The sequence below is a fragment of the Protopterus annectens genome, chromosome 1.part1, assembly GCF_019279795.1.
Source record: "Protopterus annectens isolate FY-2018-M chromosome 1.part1, PAN1.0, whole genome shotgun sequence".
NCBI classification, from domain to species: domain Eukaryota; kingdom Metazoa; phylum Chordata; order Ceratodontiformes; family Protopteridae; genus Protopterus; species Protopterus annectens.
In genome coordinates, this window is record NC_056726.1 from 765286038 (window position 1) to 765303753 (window position 17716).

Consider the following 17716-nt stretch of genomic DNA (forward strand, 5'->3'; position numbering starts at 1 on the left):
CCCAGTCCTATTTGACCTGGTATTTCTTTGGCTTTGCAGACACCAGCACTAGGGAAATAGCTCTACAACAGGAAACAAACAAGACTTGCTGTAGGGATAGGTTCTTAACTCAGCATATTCCCAGCCTCTGGAATAAGTTACCACTACAAAAAATAAATAAATAAATATATATATATATCTATATACCTTCTCCTTGCTACTCATATTAGATTTTACTTCTCCTTCTTACCTTACTTCTACCAAACCTCTCTGTATTTCTCTCTCCTCTTTCCTTTTGTCTTTTTGTTCCACTACTACTCTCCTCCCTATTTCCTTGTACTCTCTTAAAAAAAAAATATATAAAAAAAAATTAATTTTTTGTATAGAATTAAAGGAATGAGGTTTTCCTTTTATTTCAGCTGTATTGTTAACATTTGTAAACTATTATGTATTTCTTTGTGTCCATATATTGCCTAATACCTTTGTTTTGTTTTAAATTGTCTGTTCTTTTGGAGCTTTTCTCCCCGGGCCTCTACTGAAAATGGACATATATCCAGTTAGACTAGCCCGGTCAACAAATGTTAAATAAATAAAAATAATATATGTAAACCACAGTTTATTTTTTGTCTGGTCTTGCACTTCTGATGTGGAACCTTGGGATACTACTGGTGCCTCCAAGTAATATTCAGTACTTTTCAAGAATGACTCCTGAATTAGGTTGATCTTACCCCATGTTGTCTGTCTTTGAAAATAGCTGACTCTGAGACGTTATTCCTGTGTAGATAGTTAGAACATAGAGTCCTTAGTAAAATTGTAATAGATAAGTTGTGTTGATTTGTTTCATTTCAGGACAGTTTCTTTACTTTACTTTGAGGAAAGAGCTGGAAATTGAGGAAGGTGTGCCCTTTTTAACCCATGTGCATAGGACACTGATGCAGACCTCTCAACCATGCCGAATTCCTTGGCATTTACCGATTTTGAGGGCAAAATAATGGGGTGCCACAAATCCCCGAGTGGCCCCTTTAATTCCCAATTTTTTTGGATGATTTATTTATTTATTTATTTTTTGGTACAACTTTAAATTTATGGCTAACGACACCACGCATCACTAGCCTACAAGGCGTGTGTGAATGACGTCAGCCGTTGGATTGTTATCTTGAACTATTTTGGAGGGAATACAGTAACAGAACAATTTAAAAGTTCTGCAATGTCTGCCCACATCAGGAGGATGAGAAATGGGCTCAGCCTCCAGCTTCAGGTAAAAAAAAAAAAAAAAAAACCTGTATGCTATGCTATCTGATACGAACGCACACTAGGGGCCCAGCGTATAATGAAAATATAAGAAGAACTGTATATATACGGCAAGAAATCTATTTAAGGCTTAAGAAGACCAGATGGTTCATCAGTGCAGCAGAACTGTGTATGTGTTGTTTCTTATTGTTAATTTTATTCAGTGCTGGGGGGTCACGTTTTACTGTAGTTATTGGTTAGTACTGGCAATCCGCTCTATTTATATATTTAAGCAGAGCAATTCCCTCATTTGTATCCATTATTATTCAGTGATTTAAGCAGAGTGAGTAGTTGTCAGAACTTTGAACTGTGAATCTATTATTCAGTGCACTTTAGAAGCAGACACTAACAGCAAATAACGGTAGCAGACACTAATGACAAAAACCTATCAGCACAAGGGGGGCAAGTAACTTTTACTGTACATATTGCTGCCAGTCTGCTCCATGTATCTGTGTAAGCCAGCAGATATTTGTAGAACTGTGCATCACTGACTTATTGCCAGTCCACTCCGTTTATCTTAGTAAGCAGATTTGCATGTTAATTAGTGAACTGTGTTTTCGTGCGTGATTTAAGTGGAGTGTTGCTACTGCCAGTCCGCTCCGTGTATCTATGTAAGCAGAGTGACTCCCTCCTTATTTGCAGAGTTGCAGAACTATAATTTAAGTAGAATGTGTGCTCGTTATTTAGCAGAGTGATTTCCTTGATGTCCTTCAAGGATGCATCTGCAGTCCTTACAAATGGGTTGTCCTGTCGTCAGGCAGCCCTTCGGTCGGCCGGATTCCAAAGTCTGGGTCTGGCCTCGGCTGGTGTCGCACTTCACCTGACGTCATAGCTGCAGTTCTTCGGGTATAAAGGCATCAGCCGACGCCATTTTCCTCAGTCTTTCTTGCCGTGGCCAAGCAGAAGCTGTTCGCAAGTGCCGGTCGGTCAGATCCAGAGATTACTACTACCGAATACTACTTCGAAGACTTCTAAAAAGCTAAGTACCCCGTTGGGAACTCTTTCTTGCCTCAGCCGATGTCAGAAAAAGTGAATAACTGTTTAACTTGTGGGAAACAAATACCTCGTAAAGTTTTCCATTCTTACTGCTTACCTTGTTTAGGCCCAGACCACAATGTAGCAGCTTGTCTAGCCTGTGCTTCTTTTAACCGACGGACGCTTAGACGTCGGTCGGAGTTTGCTGAGCAGTTTTTCGGCTCTGATTTTGCCTATATTATGCCGTCGGATCCTCCGACTGCACAAATTACCAAAAAACGCAAAGAAAAGGACCGACACTCGCGGTCCGCGGTTTCAGCCGAAACCGCGGTTAAGCAAACCGCGAGTGTCTCGGTTTCGGCCAAAACCGAGCAAGCAGTTCTTTCTTCAGCCGAAACCATGCCTTCTACCGAGGCCTCTTCTAACCTGGTAGAATCGGCTTCTGAAATCCAACCTGCTGTTGTGGTTTCTCAGGAATTATCGGACACTATACCCTTGGATATATCTACTCCTGCACGTGGAGCTGCTAGGCCTCCTGCAGCCATGTCCATTAAGGCCTTTGCCAGGGCTAAAGCAGCTAAAGCTTCTAAGACTGTGCCTGTTAAGCCCCCCTCTCACAGGCCCAGCTCCAGTTCCCAAATGCTTTCTTTGGCAGAGGATCTCATTTCTTTAATTAGGGGATCCCAGCCTCATCCAGACAGGGCTTCTCATCCACCTCCAGAGAAGAGACCTAGAGCAGAGCCCCCTGAGCCAGTATCCTCGGATGATTCCTCGGATGATTCAGACAATACAGACCCTCCAGAGGCTCCTTATTCTCCTTACGAAGACTCTGATGCTGAAGAGTCGATTCCTTCTGCCTCTCCACCTGAGGAATTTTCCTTTGGGGAAACCTTACATGCCATGAGGGAACAATTTCAGTGGCAGGGCCAAGATTTCTCAGACTCCAGGAAAAGGCTTAGGACCTTTTTGCATTTACCACAACATAGGCCTTTAGCTATACCTCCAGTTCTTTCTGTTGTAGATGATGCATTTAATGATGCTTGTACTGCTCCTGATTCCTTACCTCCAGCCCCTGCTAAGCCCGATAGGTTCTACAGGGTCCCGGACACACATCACCATTTATTTATACAAGGCTCCTTTTGCAGATCCCGAGACTATCTCCCAGGGGCCTAAGGCAGTAGCATCTACCTCTGCTAAAAATCCCCTCCCCTCTGAAAGGGAATCCAGGTCCTTAGAGAGATGGGGTAAAAAAGTATACACCTCTGCTACTCTGTCAGCTAGGGCCTTGAACTGTCAATTTCATATGATCCAATATCAGGAGTTTATGCTTGATCAGTTAACTAAGAAACTGTCCTTTGATGAAACTTTAGATAAGAAATATGTTCTGGAAATGGTGCATAACATTCAGCAAGTTAGTAACCATTCTTTAAAATGCGGCTATGATGCACTGGAGGCTTCCTTTAGATCAGCCATGACTGGCACAGTTATCAGAAGGCATGCATGGTTGAAAGAACAGGCCTTGCCGGACCATGTCAAATCAAAACTGTTAGATGCTCCCATGGACAAGGTCAGTTTATTTGGTTCTCCTGCACAGCAGGTACTGAAGAAAATGGAAGAGAAGGCAAAATCTGTCCAAACAGTGAAAGACTTCTTACAGGTCCAACCTCCAAGGTTTAGCAGGAACTGGCCCTCCAAAAATTGGTCCTTTCCAGACTCCTCTAAAGCACAGAGAGGCAGGAATATGCGTTCAAGAGGCAGAAATCAATCCAGGGGTGCCTACAGGGGACGCCAGTGGCAGGGCAACAACCAGCGAGGCACAGACACAGCCACTACCTCTGCAACAGGACAATCACAGTGACTTGGCTCTGGCACCGCCTACCAGGGAACAGCTAGCAGCACCCTTAGGCGGAAAGCTAGCCTTATTTTCAGAGAACTGGCATTACATCACAAGGGACAAGTGGATTTTGCAAACTATAGACCAAGGCTACAGGTTTCATTTCCATACTCTACCAGGAAAAAGGGGAATGCCAAACCTTCCACCAAATCAAAAGGCAGAAGCTCTAAAACAAATAGCTCAATTAGTAAGAATGAGAGCTGTGGAAAAGGTACCATCTATGGAACAAGGAAAGGGATTTTACTCCAGACTCTTCCTGGTACCCAGAAAAGAGAAAAAATGGAGGCCTATTCTCGACCTGTCCGCTTTAAACACATTCCTCATTGTTCCAAAATTCAAAATGCTGACTCTACAGCAGCTTCTTCCCATGCTGGGCAAGGAGTCTTGGCTGGTAACTCTAGATCTCAAGGAGGCATACCTGCACGTCCCCATACGACCAAATTGCAGAAGATACCTCCGATTTCTTGCCGGATCAGAGCATTATCAATTCTCAGCATTGCCCTTTGGCTTATCTACTGCGCCCAGAGTGTTCACGAAATGCCTGGCATCAGTAATCGCTCATTGCAGAGTTCAGGGAATCCAAATTTATCCCTACCTGGACGACTGCCTGATACAAGCGGACAACAAAAACAAGCTAGCAGAAGATTTACAAAGAGTCATTTACTTGCTGCAAGCCCTGGGATATACAGTCAATATAAAAAAGTCAAGGCTGATACCATCCCAAAGAATAACCTTTTTAGGTGCAGAGCTGGACACATCAAAGCAGATGGCATTCCTAACTGTGGAAAAACAAGAACAACTCCCTCTCTATTTCTTGGCATTAACAAAGCAGAACCATCTAACAGCAAGAAAAGTACTGCAAGCCCTGGGCTTCATGGCATCCTGCATAATTCTGGTCACTCATGCCAGACTGCATATGAGAAAACTACAGTGGTACTTGAAGAATTTATGGTCTCAACACAAACACAGCCTAGAAACCAAAATTCCACTAATACCATGCCTGAAGCAGGAGTTCCTATGGGTGGGCTCAGGCCTGTCAATCGAACACAGGTTTGCCCTTCTACAGCATTCCACCAAGCCAAACCATCACAACGGATGCCTCAGACCTCAGTTGGGGGGCCCACATGCTGGACAAGTGCATACAAGGCTTATGGACTCAAGATCAGCTGCACCTACACATAAACCTAAAGGAAATGCTGGCAGTAAAATTGGCAATCCAGACATTCAGACCATTCCTCCAAGAAGGACTGTTGATGATAAGGACAGACAACACCACAGTTATGTGGTACATCAACAAACAGGGAGGCACACATTCATACCCTCTATGCCGGATGGCAATGGACTTATGGAATGTGGCTCTGAGCTACAACATTCAGTTGCAAGCAATTTTTGTACCGGGAAAAGAAAACATTCTAGCAGACATATTAAGCAGAACTACCACGGATGCCCACGAATGGAAGCTGCACCCGGACATCTTCAGAGCCATCACAAGAAAATGGGGACTACCACAAATAGACTTATTTGCATCCCCACTCAATCACCAGCTAAAGAAATTCTGCACAAGGACGTACCACCCACTTGCATGGAAGGTGGACTCCCTATCTTTCAGTTGGAAAAACCTGACAGCATATGCATTCCCACCACTTCCTTTGATGCACAAGGTGCTTTTGAAGATCAAAGAGGAACATCCAAGGATCATTCTAATAGCTCCAGACTGGCCAAGACAACATTGGTACCCATTATTAAGGAGCATGTCTCAGGAACAAATGTGGACACTACCCCTAATCCCATTACTGTTAACTCAGAACAGCTACAACATCCTGCATCCAAGCCTGAAAACTCTGCAACTGACTGCCTGGAACATTACATAAGAGCAACTAACCCAAATTTATCCCAAAGGGTTAAAGACATTATCCTTGAGGCTCGCAGACCTTCAACAAGAAAGAATTATGCAGCAAAATGGAAAAGATATCTCATTTGGAGTACTGCAAAGGGAAAAGACGTGTCTCTGGTAAACATAGCCAACATCCTGGAGTACTTGGCAGAGCTCTTCCATACAGGCCTGTCCAATTCCTCCATCAAGATACACGCATCAGCGATTTCGGCAGAATACACCTTGGATCCCCCTGTCTTCTCACATCCTCTGCTCAGGCAGTTTCTGAGAGGAATTAAAAATGTAAAACCTCCTAGGAAACCACAATTGCCAGCATGGGACTTGAACTTTGTGCTAGAAAAATTGACACTTCCTCCTTTCGAACCAGCAGCAACAGCAGAATTACAATACTTATCCTGGAAGACTGCTTTCCTGCTGGCAATCACCTCAGCAAGAAGGGTTTCTGAACTACAGGCATTAATGGCGGTGCAACCCTTCCTGATCTTCCATCAAGACAGAGTGTCCATGAGAACAAATCCTACATTTATGCCTAAGGTGGTATCCAGAGTGTCTTTAAACCAGGCTATCCACCTTCCTACATTCTACCCCAACCCACAGAACAGGGGAGAAAGGCTGTTACATACCTTGGATGTGCATAGACAATTACGCTACTACCTGGACAGGACCAAGTCAAATAGAAAAACTGACCAGCTTCTGGTAGCATATGCAACAGGAAGGGAAGGAAAAGCAATTTCAAAACAAACAATCTCCAAGTGGATAGGAAATTGCATTAGATTTTGTTACTCCTTCCACGGAAAGAAAACTCCAGAGAACATCAGGCCTCACTCCACAAGGGCTACAGCCACTACTACAGCTTTCCTACGAGGGGTGGCTACCAAGGACATTATAGAGGCTTCTACTTGGACCTCCGTGCATACATTTGCCAAGCATTATAATTTACCATTATACTCTAGATCCCGAGCAGGGTTTGCCACTGCTGTTTTGCAAGGGATCCTAGCTACACCATAATCTCTTTTTTCCTCCTCCCCTAGTTTGGCTTTGGTATTCTACCCATTTGTAAGGACTGCAGATGCATCCTTGAAGGACATAGTACAGTTTTGTACCTACCATAAATGTAGATGTCCGATAGGAATGCATCTGCAGTCAGGATTACCCACCGCCTTCCCCACTGTGGTACTCCTAGGGTACATGCCACCTTTCAGCTAGCTTGGGGGGGATCTATTATGGTGTATTTGTTTGTATATATGTACATACATGCTTATTTTATGTGTTTGCTCTCTACTATTTGGCAACATTGGCATTTATCCAAATTTAGCCATCCAAGAGGGCACCTGGCATCTGGGGCAAGAAACACTGAGGAAAATGGCGTTGGCTGATGCCTTTATACCCGAAGAACTGCAGCTATGACGTCGGGTGAAGTGCGACACCAGCCGAGGCCAGACCCAGACTTTGGAATCCGGCCGACCGAAGGGCTGCCTGACGACAGGACAACCCATTTGTAAGGACTGCAGATGCATTCCTATCGGACATCTACATTTATGGTAGGTACAAAACTGTTCTTTATTTGCAGAGTACTCATTATTTAGCACAGTTATTTGCAGAGTGCTCATTATTTAGCACAGTTATTTGCAGAGTGCTCATTATTTGTAGAACTATAATTTATTTTATTTAAGCAGATATTTGCAGAACTGTGTATCTGTGATTTAAGTAGAGTTTTGCTACTGCAAGTCCACTCCGTTTACCTTTGTAAGCAGATTCCAATTTCCCACGTTATTTGCAGAACTGTGTATCTGTGCGTGATATAAGTAGAGTTTTGATATAGCTATTCCGCACCATTTATCTATGTTAGCACTGTGATTCCCTCATTTGCATAACTATGATTTAAGTAGTGTGTGCCCGTTTATTAGCAGAGCGATTCCCTCATTATTTGCAGAGTGCTCGTTATTTGCAGAACTATGATTTATTTGCAGACTGCTTTAGCAGGTGTGTAAATCATTTGCAGAGGTGCATTAACAGGTGTGTGTAAATCTTTTGCAGAGGTGCATTAGCAGGTGTGTGTAAATCATTTGCAGAGGTGCATTAACAGGTGTGTGTAAATCTTTTGCAGAGGTGCATTAGCAGGTGTGTGTAAATCATTTGCAGAGGTATATTAGCAGGTGTGTGTAAATCATTTGCAGAGTGCTTGTGTTTCCTTGTGATTCATTTGGTCTGTTCCTCTTAATTTCTGGTTTTCTAGCAAATCAGTGAGAACTGAATTCACTACATAATGATGACCATTTAAGTTTCAGTCTTCCTATCTTCCAGAAAAGGCATGGGAACAGAAAACCTCTTATTCTAGCAACTTTCCAAGATTATACAAGCAATGTTTAAAATGTGTCCCTAGTTTTGGGGCCTCCATTCATTATTGCAGTATTACTAGCCTATGATTTTTTTTAATATAATACAGGCAATTTATTCCTTAAGGGCAACAGACACTTTATTTGTAGATGAAACAATAAACTATATAAGGTTGTTTGCTAGCAGCAACTTCATTAGTTCATAGGTTCATACTAGGCTATCTGCCCTAGGGCATTTATAAGCCTAGCCAGAATGTGTTTGGCTTTCGCCACCCATTTTAAATTTATTTTGCTATGCCCTTTTTCGAGGTTAGTATACTATGCCTCTGTCTAACAGTGACACAGAAGTGATACCCGGGGTAAACCTACGATCTCCCATCCACTCATCAAGATTCCTCTTGAAGAGAGTCAATGAGGGACTCTGCCTAACCTGGACTGGGATTTTATTCCAGAGTGAAGGGAGCCTCTGGGTTATGAATCTGTCCCTCCAGCATGTCCTATTTATTTCAGTGCTGAGGTTCAAGTCTCGAGCGTGAGCTCGATGGGATTTGGATTTTCTGAGGTGCAGCATGTCCATTAATTCCGGGTTGGACATGGCTTTATACGTCAGGCACAAATCGCCTCTGAACAGACGGTATGCCACTGAGTAGAGCTGGAGTTTCTTTAACCGGGCAGCATATGGCATCTGTTTGAGCCCTTTGATCCTCTTGGTGAGGTACTTTTGGGGTCTTTCCAGTTGCTGCAGGTGTCTGGTAAGGTACATCCCAAAAGGGGCATTGTACTCAATTATGGGCCTGATGAGGGATAAGTAAAGAGGCACGATGACCTCCCCTGATCTAGATGTGAATCCCTTTATGATTAGGTGGGCTATATAAAATGTTTTTCTAACCACTTTGGCCACGTGATTGTCAAATGAGAGATTGCTATCAACTTGGGTCCCCAGTTTCCCTAATTACTTCTTCTGTACTTAATGGATTACCACCTATGTGGTAATTTGTGGGCACTTTGTTTTTGCCAAAGGGGAAGACTATACACTTTTTGGCATTTAGCTTGAGGCCATGGCTCTGGCACCAGTTGTCTGTTTCTGTAAGGCCCTTTTGGAGGATGCTTGTGTCGGCTGGAGAGTCGATTATGGCGCCCAGTTTGCAGTCATCTGCGAACTTGGTCAGCCACAGTCCTTCCGTGTTGGCCTGTACCTCCAAGAAATATATACCGAACAAGAGAGGTCCCAGGACTGAGCCTTGTGGGACACCACTTGTAACTGGTTTGGAGTCTGACATGGCTCCAGCAATTCTAACCATGTGGGTTCTGTCCTTGAGCCAGTTTGCAATCCATCTAGTGACATAGGGGTTTATATTTAAGCTGGTGTGCTTATCTATAATGCCCGAGTGGGGTATTGTATCGAAGGCTTTTGCGAGGTCCAGGTAGGCTGTGTGGACCACCTTCCCCTAGTCAATGGCCTTGGTGACTGTTTCAAAGAAATCAACCAGGTTTAAGAGGCAGGATCTGCCCTTAACAAAGCCGAACTGGGTAGGATCCAGTGTCTGTAGGTCCCCAGTATCTTTATTTATGAGGTCCATGATGATCCTTTCCATAGCTTTTCAGACCAAGCTAGTCAGGCTTATGGGGCGATAGTTTCCAGGATCCGTTGATGCACCACCTTTATGGAGAGGGACCACTGTTGCTGTACGCCACTCTTTGGGCACATATCCTGTAGTAAGGCTGAGATTGAACAGTAGTTTTATGTTTGGGTTTAGCTCTTCTTGGAGTTCATGTAGGCGCAGCCGGGACACCGTCTGGTCCCATTGATGCTGTGTTTTTGCTTTGGAGAGGCGGCTCTTACCTGAGCATATGAGATGTCAGGGGTGCTGCACTCTGCTGAGTTAGATATTTGCCCTTTTGGTGGGGGGGGGAAGTTTGCGCTGAACCTGTCAGCTAGGATGTTGGCAATGTCTGTGGGTTCAGTGTATTTTTTATCATTTTGGACTAATTCTGAGCATATCTGGGAATTACCACCCAGGTTCCTAACATAACTAAAGAAAGCCTTGTGATTATCCTTAGTGTCCTGTGCAATTTTTCTCTCGAAGCTGGCCTTAGACAATTTTATGAGTGCCCGTAGTTTTTTGCTAATACTGATCGGTGATGCCTTCCCATTTTGGGATTTTGCTTTGTCATTTAGTAGCTTCCTCCTTCTATTGTATAGTTTGTTTATGGCTGGGGTCCACCAGACAGGACGTCTGCCTTTGGAGGATTGGGTCTTGGTTTTATTTGGGATCGCATGATCCATGCATTCCTGAAGGTGTTCATAGAATGCGTTTATAAAGGATCCTGCGGTCTGGGCCATATTTTCCACAGGCCCAGGGGCTTTGAAGGATTCCACCTCGGTTTTGAGGAGTGTGAAATTTGATTTAGAGAAGTTTTTCACTGTGGTTTTCTGGGCAGGGGGTGGGGTCGGGATGTGAATATCCAGTGAGATTAGTTTACGGTCTGATCTTACCAGTGAGGGATACACTTCTGGTCTGGAGCATAGAGTCCCCATGTTGGTGATGATCAGGTCCAGTTTGTTTTCCCCTCTTGTGGGAGTGGTAACAAGTTGTTCCATAGCATTTGAGTTTATAAATTCTAGGAACCTTTGGGCTAGGGTGTTGGAGCTAGAGTAATGCTCCCAGTCTATGTTTGGGTAGTTGAAGTCGCCCAATATAATGGTGTTTGGAGAGACCTTCATATTTTCCAGTGTTCTCAGAAAGGCCAAGTGGGGTTCCTGGGTTTGGGAGGGTGGTCTGTAGCAGGCTATAAACTGGAAGGCAGATTTACCCACTGTTAGTTGCACATGGATAGTCTCTGATGCTTCGTGCTTTGCCACCAACCTGGAGGTGTGGGTATCTTTGATGAATATCGATACTCCCCCTCCTTTTGTGGTTCGGTCCAAGTTTTGGGGCCGAAAAGCATGGTATGAGGTATAACATGGTAGTGCTGGGGTGCTCTCAGGAGCCCTGAACCAGGTTTCTCTTACTGCACAGATATCGATGTTCTCCATGCTAAGGAGAGTTTCGAGTGCGTGCATCTTGAGGTTTAGACTTCTGGCATTGAGTAGCATTACTCTTAGTTTCTTATCCCTTGTGATACCTATGGAGGTGGGTTTGTATTTTGAGCCTTGCCTAAAAAAGGCACTATGGGGGTAGCAAGAGCCTTTGCCAATATCCGAAAGCCCAGGGGTGACAGGTGCAAAGCCGTCCCTAGCGAAGCATCGTGGCTTGTCGAGCATATCATCCCAAGCTGACAGGCATTGGATCCCCTTTGAATGACACCAGTACTTAAGCCAATTGTTGAAATTGATCATCTTGTCTTCATATTGTGGCATCATTCTTGGTGAGGGTAAGATGCTACTCAAGGTCAGGGTCATACCGGCCTGGGCTACATGCTCAGAGAGCTCCTTTATGTCTCTTTTCATGTAGTCCAGGGAGGTACGTCTCAGGTCATTCACACCAGCATGGGCAATGACTGAGTCATATTTGTACTTGCCTTGGAGTGACCTGAGTGCTTGTGTTATGTGGCGGATCCTAGCGCCCAACAGGCTGCTCTCCGTGACCCTCTCCTTGTTCAGCCTGGTGAGCGGGAGGTCAGTGTGCCTGACGATAGAGTCACCTATTACAAGTGTATCAGGTGTGTTGTTTAGTCTTAAGGGCTGTGACTGTTCGGCACACTGGCGTTATGAGATATGTGTTGCACGTGTTTTGTTTTGGGGTAGCGGTTGCTTGGGTGTCTGCTTTGGAGGTCTCTCCTGCTTAGGCAGATCTTTATTTAGAGCTTCCGAGTATGGTTTTGTGTGATTATGTGTTTGGTTTGCTGTCGTGGTAGGTCTATGTGAGACTGGAATTGTAGCGAGTGTGGTTTCCTTCTCCTCCTGACTGGTTATGCCAGTACTGAGTTGAGAGAGTTTAGCCTCCAGTTTGGTTATATGGTTGCATCTCTCATGTGTTGGAATTTGTTGGCAGGAGGAGAGGGTTGTCTGTGTACATGAGGCAGTTGTAACATTGCCTCAAGATTCCCAGATTCACCAGCTGGACCGGAGAGGAGATTGACAACTGACCTTTGGACATGCTAGAATAATATTGGGAATTCCTTAATAATTGAAAACAAGGGCCAGTGGGGAGTGAGGGTGTAGTGCTTTTAATTTTTAGTGCTGACTTATATAATTGCTTTAGCGCGCAAGTGCCAGGTAACTTAAGTGCAATGTGTTACAGGTAACTTAAATGTAAAAACGGCAAACAGTAACTTTCTTTCAAGTGAAACAAGGAAATAAGTACAGTAAGCAATGCAGATATCACTAGTGATCCACAGAAGCTGAGAAGCCGCGTATTAGGTGGAATTAGCGTTCCAGGGAAATAACAAGCAAACAAACAACAAGCATATAAACAAAGCTAGATTCAGCAGGCCTGGATCTAGTCTATGCTACAGCAAACAAGGTGTACCAATTTCAGTAAGATACAGTTCAAATATTCAGGCACTATAAACCTTTAACCAGAAATTCCCAGCTCAGAAGGGCAGAGTCCAGCCTCTTCTCCCACAAGAGTGCAGACCACGAACCTTCTTAATGTAAAATAACTGGCCTGAAGCCCAAGTGCCTAAACCAGAACTAATACACTTTAAGAATAACAGACACTGGGCCCTCAATCAGCAGTTCCCAACTTAGAAGGATGAAAGCTACCTGTCCTGCCACCACAGTGCATGCCACAAACCTTCCTAATGTAAAACAACTGATCTGAAGCCCAAGTGCTTAATCCAAAAGACTTAGAATGATAGCTACACTTTAATCAAGTTACTACCAAGCAGTAATAAATACAATTGAATACTTTAGAGAATGCCTGGATTAGTGCTCCAGTTACACAAACAAAGCTAGATCCAGCAGGCCCGAATCCAGTCTATGCCACAGCAAACAAGGCGCACCAACTTCAGTAAGAAGCAGTTCAGATATGCATGCACTATAAGCCTTTAACCAGAAATACCCAGCTCAGAAGGGCAGAGTCCAGCCTCTCCTCCCACAAGAGTGCAGACCACAAACCCTCTTAATGTAAAATAACTGTCCTGAAAGCCCAAGTGCTTAAACCAGAATTAATACACTTTTAGAATAACAGACACTGAGCCCTCAATCAGCAGTTCCCAACCTAGAAGGATGTAAGCTACCTGTTCTGCCACTACAGTGCAGACCACAAACCCTCTCAGTGCAAAACAACTGGTCTGAAGCCCAAGTGTTTAAACCAAAAGGCTTAGAATGAGTTACACCAAGCAGTAATAAATACAATTGAGTACTTTTAAGATGATGCAAAAGTAAAATAAAGTAGGTAGAAACACAAGTACAGTAAAAGCAGATGAAATTTTTTTTTTTCTGAACAAGTGCTGAGATCAAAGAAACAGATTTGAGTGCTAAAACTAGAAAACTGGCTAGTTATAAGAAAAAAAACTAAGCTAGAAGGCTTCCCTCCAACACAGAAGGGCTTGGGGGCTCAGAAGCCTACAAATAGTCTATACCACTTAACAGGAAAGGCAGGAAACAAGCTTAAATTTTTTTCTGTTTCCCAGATGCTCTCTTTGTACACAGTAGGAGTGCCTGAAATCAGAATATGATCTCACTGCACTCAGTTGAGTGAGCAAATGAGATGGGCCCAGAAGGAGTATCCAAACACAAATTTACAAGAGGGGCGGGCAGTTTCAAGGCCACTAAGATTAACACCAAAACAAAAACAGGGAGGGTGGGTGGGACTAACTGAAGAGTAGTCAAAACTTCCAGTTCAGTTAATATTCCTGCAACACACAGTTAAAATCAATTTAAATACTGTATTTTTTTAAAAAAAAGTGCAGATAAAGGTACTTAAATTCTCTTATACGTCCAGTTGAATACAGCAAGTTCTTAGCCAGCCAAAGCTGAGGTTTTTAAGCAGAAAATATTTCACACTGTACCACTTAAATAGTCAAGGACAGGAAATCAAAGAATGTGGCTACCCCCATCCCTGTAATTACTAGCAAATAACAAAATTCAGCAAACACTAACTTCCAGTTCAGTTAATATTCCTGCAACACACAGTTAAAATCAATTTAAATACTGTATTTTTTTGAAAAAAGTGCAGATAAAGGTACTTAAATTCTCTTATGCGTCCAGTTGAATACAGCAAGTTCTTAGCCGGCCAAAGCTGAGGTTTTTAAGCAGAAAATATTTCACACTGTACCACTTAAATAGGCAAGGACAGGAAATCAAAGAATGTGGCTACTCCCACACCTGTAATTACTAGCAAATAACAAAATTCAGCAAACACTGACTAACTTCCAGTTCAGTTAATAATCCTGCAACACACAGTTAAAATCAATTTAAATACTGTATTTTTTTTGAAAAAAAAGTGCTGATAAAGGTACTTAAATTTTCTTATACGTCCAGTTGAATACAGCAAGTTCTTAGCCGGCCAAAGCTGAGGTTTTTAAGCCTCCTCAAGGGCAACAGACACTTTATTTGTAGATGAAACAATAAACTATATAAAGTTGTTTGCTAGCAGCAACTTCATTAGTTACAGATCTCTTTAATGTGGAATTATTTAGATGAATTTTACTTCTGTAGAGATTGTGCATATTCACTGATACTGGTGGATTGTAGCAGTTTGAGTAGACTTTTATGATGGAAATGTTCTGAATTGGGCAGTTTTGTCATTATTGGTTCATGCATTTTGTTTCATTGCCTACAGTACAGTCTCCAGGAAAAATGCACAAAGAATAAATTTAAAATGCACTCTAACAAGTATGCTGTATTCTACAAGGAATATAATTTAATAAAATCAGGAAGGTGTATCAAGGAAAAGAACACATGTATGTTTCTTGTTTTGTGTGCAAGGGGCCAATGATTTGAAAACAGCCCAAAGGTAATCTTTATCTACCACTGGCCAGATGCATTTTCTTTGGATGTGGTGTGGGTTTCAATGCTGTTTCAATAAATGTGAATTTCAAGGGCAGAGAAGTTTTAATGCCAAGTCTGTTTTCATTGTGAGACAGTATTGCTTTGTTTACCAGATGTCTGTTAGTGTTTGTGCATTGTTGTGCTGTAAAAATAAAATATAAATAATCATTGTAGAAGTAAGCAGTATGCACACATTAGTGTTTATGGTAAATGGGGCGAAATAGCCATGTAATGGGACATTGGAATGGCTGCGTGCAGTGGGACTTTGGTGCCATATTTTGGTTGCCTGTTCTTCAGTATGAAAGTTGGTATCCCACAATTCCACTGGAGTGTGTGTGTTACGTAATTATGTATGCAAATTGGATGTTAATCAGCGTACAGATTTGTACCTATTTTTCATGAGCCTTGTCCAGATTTTTGATGTTTCCAGGTTGAGAGGTATGCACTGATGTGAGCCAAAGCAGACATAACTTCTTTGGTTGTGGAATTTGAGTTTTTTTAACCAACTGTAAAACAAGAAGACATATAAACTCACTTTTCAGAAATTGCTATTAAAAGATTTATAGATTGTTTCATACTTGTGTATCATCTCTCTATTATTTTTGCTTTTCCCTTGTTAATTAGATATTCTGATCAGATATCTAAATAAGGTTATTATGCTTATTACTGTTTCTTCTCATGTTTTCTGGTCAATAAAGTTCATTTCTGTGTTATATTCTTTTATTACAGAATCATGATGAAACATGGAGGAGCTATTTCTCTGACCACTCTGTGTACCCGAATGCAGTATATACCCATTGTTATGACTCTTCTGGAACAAAATTGTTTGTAGCGGGTGGTCCTCTTCCTTCCGGCCTACATGGCAACTATGCCGGCTTGTGGAGCTAACATCTTCAATTTCATAGATTTGTCACATGATTTTTTTTGTTTTGTTTTTGTTCATTGTATAAAACTTTGTTACCTAGTCAGATGATTTTATGAAACTTTGCTTGACAAGTTTTGTAGACATTTATTTAGTTTTGCTTTTTGTTAAGGGTGAAATTTTGATTTATTTTAAACTGTTTTATTTGACTCATCTGAGTTGTATTTCCATAAAGCAGTCTCCCCTCTCCATAGGTTTGAGGATGGAGTTTTATATTCTCTTGAGCCACTCCTGGATTTTCTGTGAAAGTCTGGAAGGCTATAATGTATATAGTAGTTACCTTGTATCATTGAAGTATCGACAAATAAAAATAAGATTGCCAGAGCGGATGTTTTCCTTTATATGTAAATACAAGTTATTTCACAGTTTTGTTTGTTTGATCCTGTATTTAAATGGATTTGTTGACTGTGAATAACATTACCTGCTAATAAAGCTGTATGTAATGTTTCTTAGAGTCGGAGTTCGAGTGTTTCATACTCCCATGTGTTATTAAAATGAATTTCGAATGATTCCTGCAAGCAATGCTGTTAACATTTTCATTTTTTTACAGCTTTCTTGATGTATGTTGCCAGGTGAGCATCTTTATTGATCATGAAGGCACTGCAGACAAATTATAAACAGCACAAAGTAATGTAGCAACTTATACATAGCATCAGTTGTGTGTAATGTACAGAAATCAAAAAGAGTTCATTACTGTAGTAAAATAGTAATAAAGTAAGCAGTAGGTAAGAGTGAAGGCAGAAGAAAAGGGTACCACATGGGAACTTCTGTTTTGTAGTATTTGCCTTATCATGCTTATGTCTGGTAAAAAGAGGTGTTCTTGATATGGATCACTGTTGCAGTAGAATTCCTGAGCAATGGAAATTAGATGCATGTGGAAATGTCCCCATTTCATTACACTTTAGTCTAGGTAAAATCACTTTAGCTAACAGATCTGGGAGACTCTCTAATACCTTCCCTGTGGGAGGAGTAAAGATGCCTTGTTGAAGTTTCACGTAGTTTATATTCAGTTAAGTATGTAGAACAAGAACACTCCTCCATCTACTTAACTGAACAAACTGCGTGAAACTTCAATTAGGCATCTTTATTCCTCCCACAGGTAGGGAGTCAGAGAGTCTCTAGGTCATCATCAGCTCCCCTTTTTCCCGTTTTTCTACATGGGGTTGGGGTATCGTGTTAACTGTCACCACCTCTCTCAATTCAGTGCCACACTCCTGCCTTCTTCAACACTCATGCCTGACTGCCACAGATATTCTTTCACACAATCCATCCACCTCTTTGCTGGACATCCTCGCTTCCTCTTACCTTCTTCCTGTCTGTCCCAAATCTTCCTTACCAAATTGTCTTCTGCTTTTCTACATGTGCCCAAACCACTGTAATCTGTTCTCTTTGATCTTTTCTGCAATTGGAGGTACTTTGACTTTTGCTCTTATGTCATCATTTCTGTCCCACAGTGTGCATCCTACCACCTTTCTCAGGCACTTCA

General features: G+C 42.2%; 1 protein-coding gene across 1 annotated transcript in view; it reads left to right on the top strand.

Annotated features, from left to right (window-relative positions):
- The window catches only part of DCAF12 (DDB1 and CUL4 associated factor 12), a 1353454-nt gene extending 1336772 nt beyond the window's left edge, over positions 1–16682 (top strand). The window contains exon 9 of the mRNA XM_044078016.1: positions 16038–16682. Coding sequence (XP_043933951.1) covers positions 16038–16196 — 159 coding nt within the window. The 3' untranslated portion in view covers positions 16197–16682. The remainder of the gene's footprint in view (positions 1–16037) is intronic.
- Positions 16683–17716: the final 1034 nt, after the last annotated feature.